Here is a 17,571-nt window from a genome sequence, read left to right as displayed (position 1 = left end):
CAAGACCCTGTGTAATGTGAACAAGGGGACAAGGGGAACTGTATCAGTCGATACTTCTGCGGTCATGATGCCTCAAACCAACTTCAGCATCACACTGAATTGACTGTGAGATAGAACCACCCCAAAAGTAAGACAAGATGACTAACAGGATCCAAGAAACAAACATTATGCCAGGCGGTGGTGGCGCATGCCTTTAATCCCAGCACTTGGGAGGCAGAGGCAGGCGGATTTCTGAGTTCGAGGCCAGCCTGGTCTAACAAAGTGAGTTCCAGGACAGCCAGGGCTACACAGAGAAACCCTGTCTGGAAAAAAATCAAACAAACAAACAAACATTACAACTTTATCTTGTACATTAGTAAAGTGGTATAAGCATACACTTAAAGTGAGTGCTTTCATTTATTAGGGTGTGAGTGTTGGCTCAGTGTCAAATTATATAAATTAAAATTTTATGTATGGCCTAGAGAGATGGCTCAGTGGTTAAAAGTACTACCGGCTGTTCTTACAGAGGACCTGGATTAGCACCATGGTGACTCACAACTGTTTCTAACTCCAGTTCCAGAGTTCCAATGTTCTCCTTGTACTGCCACAGGTACCAGGCACATGCATGGTACACAGACATACATGCAGATAAAACATGTAGAACACATAAAATATGAATAAAGTTTCCAAAAATAAATAAATGGCCAGCAAGATGGCCGAGTGTGAAAAAAGTATTTGCTGCCAAGCCTAAATATTTTTTTGATTCTTGGTACGTCATTGAAGGACAGGCATGCACATGCACGCAAACAATAAATTAAAAAATGTAATAAAAACAGAATTCTGAGCTAGGTGGTAGTGATGTGTGCCTTTAGTCCCAGCACTCCAGAAGCAAAGACAGGTGGATCTCTGAGTTTAAGGACAGCCTAGTTTACAACAATCAAGACAAAACAGAGAAACCCTGTCCGGAAAACTAACCAACCAAGCAAACAAACAAAAAACCCAAAACAAAACAAAAATAGAATTCTCTATGGTAAAAACAGGGTATGATTTTTTCGGACTAAGAGTTGGTATGAGCCGGGCAGTGGTGGCACACACCTTTAATCCCAGCACTCAGGAGGCAGAGGCAGGCGGATTTCTGAGTTTGAGGCCAGCCTGGTCTACAGAGTGAGTTCCAGGACAGCCAGGGCTACACAGAGACACCCTGTCCTGAAAAAAACAAGAGTTGGTATTAGGCATGGTGGAGCAGATCTTTTATCACATCACACAGTGAGTGCTAGCATAAATGTAGCTAAATAGTATTTGCCCAGTATATGCAATACATCAGATTCAACTCTAACCCCTTCACAAAAGGAAAAAAGGGGATGCATAAGTGCAAATATGTTCAGAATATGATCCACTTGCTATTTTAGCTTCAGAAATTATACATTCAAAGTTTTCCTTTTGCTTCTCTGTAGTATGTTTTCTTCTTCTCATACCCAGTGTGTACTCAGTAAGAGGAATCCAGGTCAAGCCCTCTAATACTTGCTATATCCATCAAGTTCCACATATAATCCTGTGTGCATACATGTGTTTTGTTTTAAGCAGGGTCTAACTACATAGCACTGGCTGTTCTGTAACTCACTAACCAGGCTGGTCTTGAACACTCAGAGATCTACCTGCCTCTGTCTCCTGAACGCTTGGATCAAAGGCATGCACCACCACAACAGGCCTCATTTTTTTATAGTCACTTCAAACACATTAAATCTTTATGTTAGACACATTGAAAATCCTAATGGTGGCCAGTGTGATGGCTCAATAGATAAAAGGCATTTGTTGCATAAGCCTGGAACAAGGTGAATGGCCAGGAATGGCTCCACAAAGCTGCCCTCTGACCTCCACATGTGCTCCCACACAATATAAATAAAATCAATAAATAAAGTCCTATTTTTGACAATGGGTGGGTGGTGGTAGCACATACCTTTAATCCCAGAGCTAAGGAGGCAGAGGCAGATGGATCTCTAAGATCCAGGCCAGCCTGGTCTACAGAGTTGAGTTCCAGGATAGCCAAAACTACACAGAGAAACCCTGTCTTGAAAAACAAAACAAAAATATCATTCACACCAAAGAGTAGAAACTAGCATATATATAATAACTATTAAACTATTAGCCAATGCAAAAGTCTGATGTCCTTCAGAAATAAAACTAAATGTTTTTGAGTAATTAAATATATACAACTTTAACTTGAAAGATTATTATGAGTGTACAATGTGGAGAAGGGAGGCCATAAATGCCTCAGCATACACCTTCCAGCAGTAGGCCACCAGTCCCCAAAGTTCTATTTGGCAAGGTTCATAATCCTAGCTGCTCAGGAACCTGAAATAAGCAGATCCATCTATAGAAGGCGTTCAAGGCCAGCTCAGGCAACTTAGTGACAGTTAATCTCCCAAGGTAAACTGGAAGGTCAGGGATAGAGTTCAGAAGAATAGCTTTCCTAGCATGCTCCAGCCCTACTTCCTATGTACAGCAGAAGAGAAAGAGGCATTAGAGCCTTAGCTGTTAATATTTTCTTTTTTTTCTTTTTGGTTTGGTTTTTGTTTTTACACCCCCTGAAGATGGGGTTATGTCTCAAAAAAATTCCCATAACTATATTCAACTTACAATTTCCTTTTGGTTATTTTTTTCTTCTTTTTTTGGTTTTTCGAGACAAGGGTTTCTCTGTGTAGCCCTGGCTGTCCTGGAACTCACTCTGTAGACCAGTCTGGCCTCGAACTCAGAAATCCGCCTGCCTCTGCCTCCCAAGTGCTGGGACTAAAGGTGTGCACCACCACCGCCAGGCTCCTTTTGGTTTTTACCAATGTCATGTAACAGCTATTCTGACTTTATTAGAGGGGCAGGTGAGATGAGTCAGTGGGTAAAATATTTCTTGTGCAAACATAAAGACCTGAGTTTAGAATTCTAGCATCTACATGAAAAGTATGATATCCAGGTAATTCTAAACAGAGGATTCCAGAGTCTCACTAGCCAGCTACAATAGCCACTCAGTGAGCCACAGATTCAGTGAGAGAGAATGTCACTAGGAGGAAGAGAAAAACAAAGATGTGGGAAATAAGCAAACATCAACCTCTGACCTCTAGAGATGCACACACAAACACCTCACGCACATAAGTTGTTTTGAGTAATATACTTAACCTGGACAAGATTTAAAGAACGAATACAAGGAAAATATGTGTTGGTTTACAATGCCATTTTAATATGAGCTTGCAGGGGATCCTAAAATGAATTCCTCAAAACTCGAGGGATAATGGTTGCTTTAGAATCCCTAACAGCTTTTGAGGAATGAATGTATGCTTTAAAATGCTTGTTCAGTACCCAATCTTTGTCTATCTATAGAGGATCATTCAAAGTAACATTTAGATCTCAGCTTGGTAAATCCAGAGAACTTTTCCCTCTTCCCAACAATTCTCTTGTTACCTTATTCTGTATCTGTACTTTATTTTTATCAATTATTCAGAATTGACCAAGATGGACCCAGAACTCACAATTCTAGAATTACAGGCATGTGCTATCATGGTCAGAAGACTCAGTGGCTTGCTTCTCTTTTCTTTCAGACAGGATCTTACTTTGTAGTGTCAGCATTCGGAGAGCATAAATTACACTTGAGTTACACCTGGTTAAAATTTAGAGAGGTTTAAAACCATGTTTGTTATTACATGTGTTTTTAATGTAATATATGGGTGCACATGTGTCACAGTGTATGTGCAGAGAAGTCAGAGGACAATTTTGAGGAATCTATTCTCTTCTTTCATCTATGGGTTCTAGCACTGGGTTCAGGTCACTATTTCTGCTACAGGCACTATACCTGCTGAGCCACTTTACCAGCCACATTTAGTGGGGTTTGATCTTCTTCTTCTCCCCCCTGCTATTGTGAGGAATTTTCTTACTCTCTATGATCACTAATGAGGGAAATGCAGTTGGGCATGGTACTCACCTGTAATCCCAGGAACTAAGGAAGCTGAAATAAGAGTATGTTTTGACTTTGAAGGTAGTCAGGACAACATGGAATACAGTATAAAATCCTGTCTCAAAATAAAAAAATAAGGGCTGGCGAGATGGCTCAGCGGGTAAGAGCACTGGCTGCTCTTCCAAAGGTTCTGAGTTCAAATCCCAGCAATCACATGGTGGCTCACAACCACCTGTAAAGTGATCTGGCACGTCTGAAGACAGCTACTGTGTACTTATATATAATAATAATAATAAACAAATAAATCTTTGAGCCAGAGCGAGCAAGGACTGAGGGAGGAGAGTTGGAGCAAGAGGAGGTCCTAAAATTCAATTCCCAACAACCATATGAAGGCTCACAACTATCTGTACAGCTTGAAGCTCTCACATTCAAATGCAGTGCTGGCCTCTACTTTTCTGTACTATTCAAGCTCTCTAAAGCAAATAAGTATCTGTGGACTTTATAGTTTACAATGGCTAAAGATATTATCAGTCCATATTAAATATGAAAGATTCCACACTACAATAAAATAACTTCCAGCATTTCTAACATCTGTATAGGTGTGTTGTAGCTATCCTAAACTGTGAGAGAAGAGAAAAGTTTATTAACAGGCTCCAACTAAATATTTCCTCTTACCTGAACCTGCTGTGGCTGCTGAACCTGGATCTGCTGCTCTTGCTGAGTTTGTGGTTGAACACTGGTTGTGACTGGACAAGCAAGTTCAAGCAAAGACCCAGCCACTTCAGTGCTGTCTGTATAAATGCAGTTCCCACCCTGCTGGTACACCATGGTGGTGGTGGCAGTCTGCTGGAACTCCTGAAGAGCTTCTGGTCCCTTAGAAGCCAGTGAGTCCAGAAATTCCTTCATCCTGTGTTGCGGGACAGACCTCGCCTTTACTCGGATGTACTCTTCAAATGAGATGGTGTTCTCTAGAGAATTATTCATATTGCAGAGTCCTTAGGGTTCCTAAAATTAAAACGGATAGTCAACACTCTGCTGTTAGCATATTGGTTTTATATTTTTTACATTAATTATTGGGGTATAGGCATGCACATGCCAAGACATGCGTGTAGAAGTCAGAGGACAACCCACTTAAGTTGGTTTTCTCTTTCCACCATGTAGTTCTCAGGGATCAAAATCAAGTCATCAAGCTTGGCAATAGGTGGCTTTACCTACTGAGCCACCTTACCAATCCTACTGTTTGTATATCTTGAAATCACGAAATACACAGACACAATAACTGGCAATGAGAATGAAATAGTCTGTGTATTATATATAACATCATATATACATATGTGTGTGTGTGTATACATACACACACACACACACACACACACACAAAATACTTAAGTTTTATATTAAACCTTCCCTTTCTCCCCAAAATAAATTGTGGGTTTTTTTTCTTTTAAATAAGGTTGTTACTATGAATCCTTGGATGGCCTGCAACTTGCTATGTTGACAAGCTGGCCTCAACTCCAGAGATTCACCTGCATCTGCCTTGAGAGTTGTGCCCGTCTCCATGAGGTATTTTTGTTTTTTAATGTTCAGTGTGTGTACAAGATAATACAGAGCACACATGCCATGACAAGTGTACAGAGGCAGAAGACTAAGTTTGTACAGTTTGTTCTTTCCTACCACATTTACACGGGTTCCAGGGTTGAAACTCATAGGCTTATATAAGTGCCTCTCATCTGCTGTTAGCACTTCACCAGCCCTTGTGGCCCATCTGTGCTAGATTTCCATGTAGCCCAGGCTGGCTTAGAACCTAAGGAAATTCTCCCACTCCTGAGTACTGGGATTACAGGTGCAAGCCAGAATAATATGCTCATCATCTTTCAATATTTTGTTTGATTTTCCTAGACAGGGAACAGCCCTTTGTAACAGCCCTGGCTATCCAGGAACTCACTGTGTATATCAGGCTGATCTTGAACTCATAGAGATCCACCTGCCTTTGCCTCCTGAGTGCTGGGATTAAAGGCATGTGCCAACACTGCTTGGGCCTTCAACAGTTCTTAAACTATCATACTTAAAAAAAAAATCAAGCACATTCAAGTACTGGATAGAATAGGCTGGAATTATATTTTCCATCCAGCACCAGGCCAATTTCATCCTCTCTATGGAGTCAAGAATTAGACAGTAATGTGGCATGCAAAACCACTCCCATGCCTGTTTGCATATACCCTTCTTCAAAGGACTTAAAAGGCAGATGCAGGTGGAAATCTAAAGGTTTGAGACCAACCTGGTCTACAGGGCAAATTACAGGCCAATCAGAGTTATAGAGTGAGACCCTAACTCCAAATAAATAACTGTCCTAATACCACAGAAAAGAATACCAAACAAGGGGAGGGAGATATGAGCAGATTCCTACTTACTGACATGTTTTTGTTTGGTTGGTTTTTTTTTTTTTTTTTTTTTTTGAAACAGGGTCTTACTATGTAACTTTGTCTGGTCACCTGGCCCTTACTGACATTTTATTTCTACTACTAAGTGCTACTATAGTAGAGTTATTTATGTATACCATCTAGCAAGACCCAAGAGACAGGGAGCATATTCTTTACCTCCTATCATAAACACCAAAAATCTCCTGACTTAGTGGTGCACTCCTTGTTCCCTAAACACATGTAATCCCAGTACTTGGGAGGCTGAAGCAAGAGAATCTCAAGTCAGAAACCAGTGAGAACTACATATACAAATCACTAAAAAAAGAGCAATAGGTCATTTTTAAAAGGAAAAGTAACAATCTCATTTTCCATACACTGCTCGCATTCTTTTGCAGCCTGGCTAAAGCATAGTCTCTAGAACCATATTGCTTGGTTTCAAATTGTACTGTGTCTACTTTAAGCAAACTAATTAACTTCAATATTTTTCCTTCTATTCAACAGGGATAAAATAGCACTTACCTCAGCAATAACATGAGAGAATATGTGTGCTTACAGTGCTTGAAAAATATGTGAGGAAAACAAAGTACCATGTAATATTGACTAATTTTATTAAAATAACTAGAAATTGGGCTGGAAAGATGGTTCAGTAGGTTAAGAACCCTGGCTGCTCTTACAGAGGACTGGGGTTTAATTCCCAGTTCCCAAACGGCAGCTCACAAGCTACTGTAACTCCAATTTCAGGAATTTGACAACCTCTTCTGGCTTTTGCAGCACAAGGCTTGCATGTGGGACCCAAAGGCATGGGTACAAAACACCAATATCCACATAAATAAAAATAAACAAATCTAAAATTAAAGGAATTGAACAGTTCTTTAAATAACAAAGTCACTACCAAAATCCAGAAATCAATTTTTCCTTATCAAGTATCTATAACAAAAAATGATCTGGACCCACAGAGGGCCACAATCCAGTAATTCCTCATGTGGCCAAATCAGGACGATCATGAGTTTAAGGCCAGGTTGGACTACATCCTTTTATTTTGCTTCAAAAAACAAAAATAAGAGCAGGGGGTATAGCTCAGTTGGTAGAGTACTTATTTGCCTAGCACACACAAAGCCATGGGTTTTTCCCCCAATACTACACCAAATGGCAAGATGTTGCAGATCTGAAACTTCAGCACTTATGAAGTCCAGAGAACTAGAAGTTCAAGGTCATCTGTAAAACCAATGAAAGCAATTGATAGACTTTCAAAACAAAGGGGCCAACACGATAGCTCAACTGTGGCCTGAGTTCAATTCCCATGACATATATGATAGAAGAAAGGAACTAACTCCCCTGACCTCCAAACACATGTCTTGGCATGCAGCCACACACGAAATAAATAAATAATATAAAAAAAGTTTAGAAACACACCAACAACAAAAGCACAGTGACCTATAGATACTAAGGTTTCTGTCATCACTGTCTTTGCACCACCCTCTTTTAGGCAGCACTAACTCAAAAACAAAAGTAATCACGGTGGTAAGAGTAACAAACCAAGGGAAGCTTCTTGCCAAAGAGCGCCCTCAGCTGACCTCAGATGTCTGGAAAGGAGATTTGTTCCTCTGCGCCATCTCTCTCTCACTACTCAGATGTTCTGCTCCACATTACACCTACTGGGAACCATCTACTTCCTTCCATCTGACTAAAACTCCTTCCTGGCAGGCATAACTGCATCCCATTCATCTCTAAATAACTCACACATGGAAGGTGCATCTTACAGACCTTTAACAAGAATTAAGAATTAGATTCTTTCTTCCAAGGCTGGGTGGAGAGGTGGCTTAGTGGTTTAGATCATTTGCTGCTCTTCTAAGAATAAAATCCTAGCACCCATGAGAGGTAGTTTACAACTCCAGCTTCAGGGGACTCAATGCCTTCTTCTAGTCCCTGTGACACTGGCAGACACACACTTTAAAAAATAAAACAGGGCTGGTGAGATGGCTCAGTGGGTAAGAGCACCTGACTGCTCTTCCAAAGGTCCAGAGTTCAAATCCCAGCAACCGCATGGTGGCTCACAACCATCCGTAACAAGATCTGACTCCCTCTTCTAGAGTGTCTGAAGACAGCTACAGTGTACTTACATATAATAAATAAATAAATCTTTTTTAAAAAAAAAATAAATAAATAAAACAAAAAAATGTTTTTCAAGACAAGGTCTCTCTATGTAGTCCTGGCTGTCTTGGAACATGCTCTGTGGACTAGGCTGGCATTGAACTCAAGAGATCCCAAGTGCTGGGATTAAAGATGTGTGCCGATGCACCACCCAGCATAAGAATAAAACTTTGGGCTGGAGAGATGGCTCAGAGGTTAAGAGCAATAGCTGATCTTAACTAACATTAGAGGGCCTGACTGAAGTTTCTAGCAACCGCCTGGTAGGTTACAACCATCTGTAATGAGTTCTGATGCCCTCTTCTGGTAATGCAGGTGTACAAGCAAATAGAACACTCATATGTAAAATAAATATACAGCTCTTTATTTAAAAAAAAAAAAAAAAGCTGGGCGTGTTGGCACACACCTTTAATCCCAGCACTTGGGAGGCAGAGGCAGGCGAATTTCTTAGTTCGAGGCCAGCCTGGTCTACAGAGTGAGTTCCAGGACAACCAGGGCTACACAGAGAAACCCTGTCTGGAAAAAAAACCAAAAGATTCTTCCTATTACATCTGTAACTCACTTTTCTCAAATAGTTAGTACACTTCTTGGGAAGAATAAAATTACCTATCCAGGGCCAACAAGGGAAACCAAAGAAAACTAAATAGTCTTCTGGCTATTAATTCACTGACATTTTTAACATTTCTGTGGAACAATATGTAAGTATAGTATACTAATTATACTTGGGTGCTTTCTTTCAAACAGAATGATCCAATGACAACTCTTAAAAATAATGCATATATTGTGCACATAAGCATAGTAACAATGGGACTGGAGAGATGGCACAGCAGTTAACAGAGGACTTGTGATCAATTTCTCACACTAGTGTCGGGTGCTGGAACCAACTTAACTCCAGTTCCAGGGGAACCAAGGGCGCCTTCTGCTTTCTGTGGGCACCTGTGTAGACAGGTAGACATACAGAAACAGAAAAAAATCCTTTTTTAGATAGGTTCTCACTATGTAGCCTTGGCTTGCACAGAACTCACTATGTAGAGCAAGCTGGAGATCCATCTGTCTCTGTCTTCCCTGTGATGGGATTAAAGGCATAAATCACCATGCCTGGCCATTGATTTAAAAAGAAAAACAACACCACCACCACCACCACAACAGACCTTTTCCTACAGAAACACAGTATTTCCACACAACACAATAGATATGCCTTTATCCTATAGAAACTCACTGTTTTCAGGCCACAGCAAACTTCAAAACTACCCTTCACACTACAATATCCCAATAAACAAAAGTTCATCAAGCTAGCTTCAATCTGACACACAAATGCTGTTTTGGAGAAAAAAAAAATATATATAGCACTTTCCCAAGAGTTCATCTGACACACACACATTGTTTTTAAACCCGCTGTTCCTACTGTGGAGTTATGGCCGGCTGGGAATCAAATCCAAGGCCCTACACATGGACTTAGCTTCTAAGTGTATTTTAAAGAAATATTGTGAGCCAGGCTTAGTGGCGCCCACCTTTAATCTCAGCGCTCAAGAGGTAGAAACTTGGGGATCTCTGTGAGCTCAAGGCCAGCCTGGTCTACAGAGTGAATTCCAGGATAGCCAAGGCTACATAGAGAAACCCTGTCTTGAAAAAACAAAACCAAAAAAATCCCTGTTGATTTTTCAATAAATTACCACTGACATCTATATAACCATAATTATTTTCTGGAAAATATGTTAACCTAGACTATACAGCAAATTTTAAGCAAGCCTGGGATACATCAGCCTGACTCAAAAAAATTTTTTTCATTAAACTAAGAAAAAAAGTATGGCAAAATGGAATGGGGGGGGGCTGGAGAGATGATGGCTCAGAGGTTAAGAGCACTGACTGCTCTTTCAGAGGTCCTGAGTTCAAATCCCACATGGTGGCTCACAACCATCTGTAATGGGATCCGATGCCCTCTTCTGGTGTTTCTGAAAACAGCTACAGTGTACTCATATACATAAAAAAAATAATAATAAAATCCAAAAAAAAAAGGAATGAGGGAGACGTTTTTTACCCCAATGCCATATACAATTTTGAAAATATTTCATGCAGGGCAGTGGTGGCACACACCTTTAATCCCAGCACTCGGGAAGCAGAGGCAGGCAGATTTCTGAGTTCGCGGCCAGCCTGGTCTACACAGTGAGTTCCAGGACAGCCAGGGCTACACAGAGAAACTCTGTCTTGAAAAAAAAGAAAAAAAATTTCATGACATAGAAACATACATTAGATATGTTTTTTAAAAAGTAACTCATGGGCCGAGGGCGGGGAAAAAAAGAAAAAAAAAAAGGTAACTTTTATTTTAAAATGTCCCAGTATTATTAGCTGTCTTTTAGGACAAAAAAAAAAAAATCAGAACAATAATAATTTCTCTGTGTAATGCTCTGCTGTATTTTCCATAAATTACATTGACAGATACTTAACAAGTCATCCTTTTCTATTTTTACAGTTATATTAGAATAGTAGGACATACAATTCTTTTGTGAGTAATATGCTTTTCCCTAAATAAATTTTCAAGTCCCCAAAATTTACATAATAATGGTGTTAGATTCTTTAAGACGATGTTCACAGTTCACAAGACACAAAGGCTCAGCCTTCATAATAAACTACCCCCTACAACATTTAGAGACAAAAGACTCCTAATTAGTGCCTCAGAGTCTAAGCCAAAGACCAGGTGAGAAGCAATAAAGAAATTCATTAAGACTTCTAAAATCTTGGAGCTGTGGGAATAGGCTGAGTACCCCCAGTACCTGGAAGTCAGATGAAATTAACAACAACAGAAAACAAGAAAACACAGTAGAGTTCATAGTGGGTAGAGAGCCCTTAAACAAGCATTTGCTTCTAAAGACCTCAAGTACAGTTGCTTTGCAGTACAATATAAAGACAACCCAGCTCCAATCAACACAGATCCACAGCACTCTCAATCAGGCTTGGTTGCAGCTAGAACTATTATTAACACAATGCCTGACAGGAGCTAACTATGCAAGCGATTATGTTGTGACCAGAGCACAAAGGGACTCATGGAAAAAATTACTCAAAAAACACTTCCAAAGGCACTTTCACTAATTTCTTTCTTTTTCTCTTGTTTAGGTATTAAGAGATGACTCCAGTACTCACCGTCTAGAGTCATTCATTTCTGCCTGCTGTTGCTTGACTCATCAAGCAGAGCAGTTAAGAGAGGGGAAAGTGCATGCCAAGTTCACTTTGTGGTTAACTGCAATCAGTTAAGACCACTCATTACTTTTGGGCTAGCCAAACTTAGAAGTTTTTAAACTTCTAAGAGAATATAACTTGAGTTGCCTCAGTCTTGCCTCTTTGAGCCTCAAACCTCTTACAAAGTAAGGTGTTACTGCCAAAGAAGCAGGGTGTAAAACCTAGTTCTGTTCTTTTTTTCGAGACAGGGTTTCTCTGTGTAGCCCTGGCTGTCCTGGAACTCACTCTGTAGACCAGGCTGGCCTCGAACTCAGAAATCAACCTGTCTCTGCCTCCCAAGTGCAGGACAGCCAGGGCTACACAGAGAAACCCTGTCTCAAAAAAACAAAACAAAACAAAACAAAACAAAACAAAACAAGAAAGAATTTAAAAATCAAGGGCTGAGGCTGGTGAGATGGCTCAGTGGGTAAGAGCACCTGACTGCTCTTCCAAAGGTCCGGAGTTCAAATCCCAGCAACCACATGGTGGCTCACAACCATCCGTAATGAGATCTGATGCCCTCTTCTGGTGTGTCTGAAGACAGCTACAGTGTACTTACATATAACAATAAAATCTTTAAAAAAAAAAAATCAAGGGCTGGAGACATGGCTCAACAGTTAAGAGCACTGACTGCTCTTCCAAAGGTCCTGGGATCAAATCCCAGCAACCACATGGTGGGTCACAACCATCCATAAAGAAATCCAATGCCCTCTTCTGGTGTGTCTGAAGACATCGACAGTGTACTCACATACATAAAATAAATAAGTAAATCTTTGTAAAAAAAAAATCAAATACTTAGTACAACCACTTACATTGGCTTGTGAAATTGAAAACATCCCTTCCATAAAACCAAGATCCCTAACCTTAAATGTATATATCACCCAAATGTATGCAAATTTTCACAGCACTGGAAAAATATAAGTAATATAAAAATTATATAAAATATAAATATATAGTTTTTAATCTATAAACTAGAAAAATTTTAGTAGTTTACCAATGTGGGATAGAAACAGTATGAACTATCAACACAGGAATACAGAAATGGACAATAACTACCAAAGCTGCACACACAAAAAGCAATGACAAAAGCAAAAGGCAATAACAAACTAAACTTGGGAGGCAGAGGTAGGTGGATCTCTAGGAGTTTAAGGCCAGCTTGGTCTACAAGGTGAGTTCCAGAAAAGCCAGACGATAAAATACTGTCTTGGAAAACAATAATCATAATGTATATTTACATGGAATTCAAAACAAAAGCTATGTTAGAGATACAAAGGAGGTTAACTATAAAGACAAGACTACCAAGGTGAAGAGATGGTTTATCAGTAGTTAAGCACACTGGCTGCTCTTCCAGAGGCCCTGAGTTTGATTCCCGAACCCAAATAAGAGCTCACAACCGGCTCTAACTCCGGTCCCAAGGAATCCAACACCCTAATCTCTTCTGGTTCTAAGGACAACGCACAAAATGGTGCATAGACATATATGCAGGTAGAACACCCATACACATGAGAGAGAGAATATGAATGAGATTGAGATTATTCAAATCAGAAGAACAGTTTGTCTCCAACAACTGAAACACTAGGAGGGATGGGGATGGTGGGACTCTATCTCTTAGAGGCAGTTACACTAATCCGATCTGTAAACAGGAGTATTTCACAGCTTTGAGGGAGGGAGTTGTAAGTGTGCTTGTCTAGCGTATACAAACTCCAGGGTTTCAGATCCAACCCACAGAGAATGGGCCTGGTGACAGCACACCTATAATCCCAACACCTGCGAGCTAGACGCAAGAGGATCAGAAGTTCCAAGATCACGTTCTACTGCAACAAACCAATCCAGAATTTCTAAAACGCTGTCTCAAAGAGAAAAAGCAGCAGCTTTCTAACACATCTCATCAACCTAGAATTAAGCCTTAGTGAGTGCAAGAACCATTTCTTCCCCCCTTTGAAGAAAGCAAAAATTTACTTTTTCTTCATGCAACCACATCAGTTTAAAGACAAATCACAACCCTGAGCCAGAGTAGTTTAGTGGTAAAGTGCATGCTTCCCATGTGCAAGACACTTACGTTCAATCCTCTGCACCAAACAACAAACAAACCAACCTGATAAAAACAGAAATCACAATACACCGTTACAGGGAAAACAGTGAAGCTAGAGGGGGACTCACACCTGGAACTAAACACAAGAGTGCAAAGGAAAAAGCAGGTGTTCACATAACACCTCAGCCTGAGGCCAACTCAGAAATATTCACAGAAAAAGCATGGCCATTTAAAAAGCACAGAGGTAAGAACTAGGCACACCAGCACAAACCACTACTGAAAGCATGCAGGCTTAGAGAAAAACAGCCTCGATTTTGAAGTTGCTATAAAAAAGAACAGCCACACCCAAAGTCCCTAACTGGGTTTTGATTGTGTTGTTTTTGTTTTTTCAGGTAACTCAAATTCACAACAAAATTCAACCATTCCTTAAGTCTTTCTTTGAGACATCAATATAAGCTTTTGTAAAATGATGTGAACTGTGTAAGATCTTGGAGAAGTATAACACCTTATCCCAGAAAACTAGAAGTTACCTAACAGGTAAATACTAGTTGATGGAAACATTGGTTTAAAAAAAAGAAAAGAAAAAAAAAGTAAACTAGAATAAGCAAGCTTAAATGGTACAAAAAGTTCACAGACACATCCTCAACAAAGAGGACAGTTTTTTTTTGTTGTTGTTGTTGTTGTATTCTGTTTGTTTTGGAAAACCATTTAGGTTCTTAGCTGATGCTTTGCAATGTTAATCATGAATATTCCACTGACTTCGATTTTAGGGACTGTTGTCCAATGAACAAACTAATACCGTTTCCCTCATCAGCAGTTTCCTAGTAGGTAGCAGCTTCTAGCAGACAACACCAAGAAAGAATGACAAGATTTGTAAAGTTTCAGTATTACCAAGGGGTTGGGGGGTAACGGACTGCACACATACTTCCAGCGTATGAATGATTTTTAACTCACCAGTCACCATGTTGCATGTATGTCTGCTGCTTGTCCTGAGTTCTTAAGACTTCTAACATTCTGAAGAAGATAGAACAAAGAAGTTCCTTCCATCCTCAGCCTCTTTTTAAGTTTTAACTTTGTTCTTAAAAAAATACAGTATATTAAAAAAAAGTCATTACTATCAAAGTTTGGTTGCTACTAAAAGGAATAAAAATCCTTTTAGCTTGCTTTTCCTCAGGCTTAATGTAACAAAATTGTAAAAATAAACTAGCAGATGTTTTGTCTTAGAAAAAAAGAGCTGTGTATTTCTCCATCACAAACCTAGAATTTCCTAGATAGAAGATCACAGCACTGAAACAAAATGTGGAAAGAAAAAAAAAAGCTGAGAAGAACTTCAGTTACATAGTTTTTATAGTGACAGGCAGATTTTAGAAATTTTTGCTGGACATTTTAGAAATTACAAAGAAAAAAACCGGCAAAGCATTGATCAAGTTAATCAAGGTTAAGAAACAGCCCTTATCAAGAACAGAAAGGCAAGCCCCTCCCACCCACGCGGAGGTGGAAAAAAAAAAGGGGGGGGGGAGGCTGCATTTAAGTGAGGATTTAAAGCGGAATTTTAGAGCTCCGAGAGTTTGATACCATATACAGAGGAGGATCTCTTTCCGGAGCGCACAGAGGTGACGTGTATCAACTGCGCTTATGGAAGAATCGGTTCTAATGGAAGAAAAGCGGGGCCTGGTAATGGTAACCTTCTCTCCTCAGCACAAAGCACCAGTACAAGGTGAGGAAACCCATGGGGACCCAATGCCCTCTCCGGCCAGCAGGACTCGGTTTCCCAAGCAGAGCAGCACCCTCCCCAAGCACCCACCCAGTCCTTGGGCCTCGCTTAAGTAACAGCATTCTTCAGTTAGTACGAGCACTCCTGTCCGCCTCCCGGAGGAGCGGAGCCGCAAGCCAGACCGCAAAGCCGCTATGTTTCTCCGCAGACCTAGGCCACCGCTGCCCCGGACGTCACGAGGACAAGGGCCCAACCCTCAACCTTCCCCAGTCGGCAGGTCGGTCGTCCGCCAGGCCGCTCGCCCGCCCGCCCGTCTGCCCTCCTCTTGGAAGGGGCGTCCGGCGCGCACTCCGGACAGCGTGAGCGACCAACAGCAGGGCGCGCGCCGCAAAACCGGGGGGTCGCGGGGTGGCGCGCGCCCCGGAAGCCGTTCTAGCCCACGGGCCACAGCTGAGAGCCAACGGGGACGCGCACGTCGGGCGGCTACGCGCAACGAGAGGACCGCACAGCGCGCACGATAACGCACGCGCGCGCGCAGAAAAATGAGAAAAAAAAAAAAAAGAAAAAAAAAAGCCACGCTCGTGCGCGCGCGCCTCCGCGCGCCCCCGTGCGCCGCGCCCACCCGCCCCTCAGGCCCGCCCCTCCCCCACCCGTGGGGCGGAGGCTCGCGAGCCGAGGGACGTTCTCCGCTCTGAAGCCGCCCTGAGGTCGCCTGGGCCCAGCGGCAGCGGCCCGCCCGCCCCCGCCCGCCCGCCGTTGTGTAGGGTGGGCCTGCCGCCTTCGAGCCAGAGCCTTGCTGCGTCCCCGCCCTCACCAGAGCCCTCACCCGGCGACGTCACCGCCGCCGCTGCCTCCGTTCTACCCGCCGGCCCCGCTTCACCGCCCGGGGCCTCGGTTCTGCCGTCGCCGCTCCGAGACCGACAGGATTTTCTCCTCACAGCTCCCTGGGCGCCATCTTACATTCAGCCCTCACGGCCAATGGGAGCCGAAGGCCCTTCTCGCGAGAACCGGAGCGTCGGATCCCGCGAGAGCTGCCTGCCAGGCTTAAAGGGAACGCTGCAGCCACAGAGGGAACCGGTTGGAGTGGAGAGCGTACCCCTCGTTGTGGGAAGGAGCGCCACGCCCATGGGCACCCCTCCATGCGGGGCGGGGCTTAGGCCCGGGGTTCAGCATCCAGGGGTATTTTGCCCCTGCCCTGGGTCTGAAAGCATGCTTTTTGAAGCCACCTACGGTGTCCCGCTAGCGCCTCCTCTAGTTGCACAGTTCCACGCGAGGCGGGGCCGGGCCTAGCTCGGCCTCGTGGTTAAGGTGGCCCCCTTTCAAACCCCTGAACTGGGCGCAGCTTTAACCATTGTGCCGCGCCTGGGAAGCGCTCGGGGCGTTAGTGCACGGGAGAAAACAGCTTCAGGAACCCCCAGCACCACCTCTCATCTGAGATCGCTTTGCCACAGTCAGGTCCACCTTAAAGCAGGCCTTGGGTAGCCTAGTGTTTGTATACAGGGAAAATGTGGAAGGCTTTAAAGCTGCAGGCACTCACCTACAGCCTCACCAGAAGCTCCCAGCAACCCAGGGGGCCCTCAGTCTGGGGCAAACCTTAGTGCCTTCTGCACTTGTTCCTGTCCTAGCAAACTCTAATCTTCAAATTCTTCAGAAGTCAATTTCTGAGACGGGGTCCAATCCAAGGGCCAGCATAGCCAGGAATCTCATCTCAGCACCGTATAGACATCCAGGGAGTTTGCTGGGGTCCCCAAACTGGAAAGGCCACAACAGCATTCATGATTTATCTCACTATGCTTAAATAGTTGACAGGGCTTTTTTCTAAATGATCACACGGGGGGTCATGTGTCTCTTGATCTCTAGCCACAAAGACACAAACCTAGATCCCTCCATAGGACTGGTGACTGTGCAACAGCATCTCTGGGGTTCTCAGGTTTATCATAGTAAGTGCTGAGCTAATTCCAGCCATGCACCTGCCTTTGAGAACCAAGTGCAGTAGTGACTTTGTGGCTGGCTCTTTTCTGGGGAAGTGCATTCTTCCAGAAGACATATGAGACCCACCACTGCCAGCTAACAAACTATTTCTCCAGGGTCCTCAGATATTAGAAAGGCAGACAACAGAGAGACG

General features: G+C 42.5%; 1 protein-coding gene across 14 annotated transcripts in view; it reads right to left on the bottom strand.

The window, feature by feature from the left end:
- The window catches only part of Qrich1 (glutamine-rich 1), a 43,186-nt gene extending 26,655 nt beyond the window's left edge, over nt 1-16,531 (bottom strand). For 2 of the 14 annotated variants that reach the window (XM_006511808.3, XM_017313561.2), the window contains exons 1-3: nt 15,537-16,065; nt 14,687-14,746; nt 4,595-4,924 (exon numbers count right to left, since the gene is read on the bottom strand). In XM_006511808.3, the coding sequence (XP_006511871.1) occupies nt 4,595-4,903 (309 nt within the window). In that variant the 5' untranslated portion in view covers nt 4,904-4,924; nt 14,687-14,746; nt 15,537-16,065. Of the gene's footprint in view, nt 1-3,497; nt 3,626-4,594; nt 4,925-14,686; nt 14,811-15,536; nt 16,066-16,260 lie in introns of those variants that run through there. The other 12 variants (NM_175143.5, XM_030244561.1, XM_030244560.1 and 9 more) reach the window with 11 other exon arrangements.
- Between the last annotated feature and the right edge of the window lie 1,040 nt (nt 16,532-17,571).

Source organism: Mus musculus, chromosome 9 (genome assembly GCF_000001635.26).
Source record: "Mus musculus strain C57BL/6J chromosome 9, GRCm38.p6 C57BL/6J".
NCBI classification, from domain to species: Eukaryota; Metazoa; Chordata; class Mammalia; order Rodentia; family Muridae; genus Mus; species Mus musculus.
This window is presented reverse-complemented; position numbering and strand designations above follow the sequence as displayed.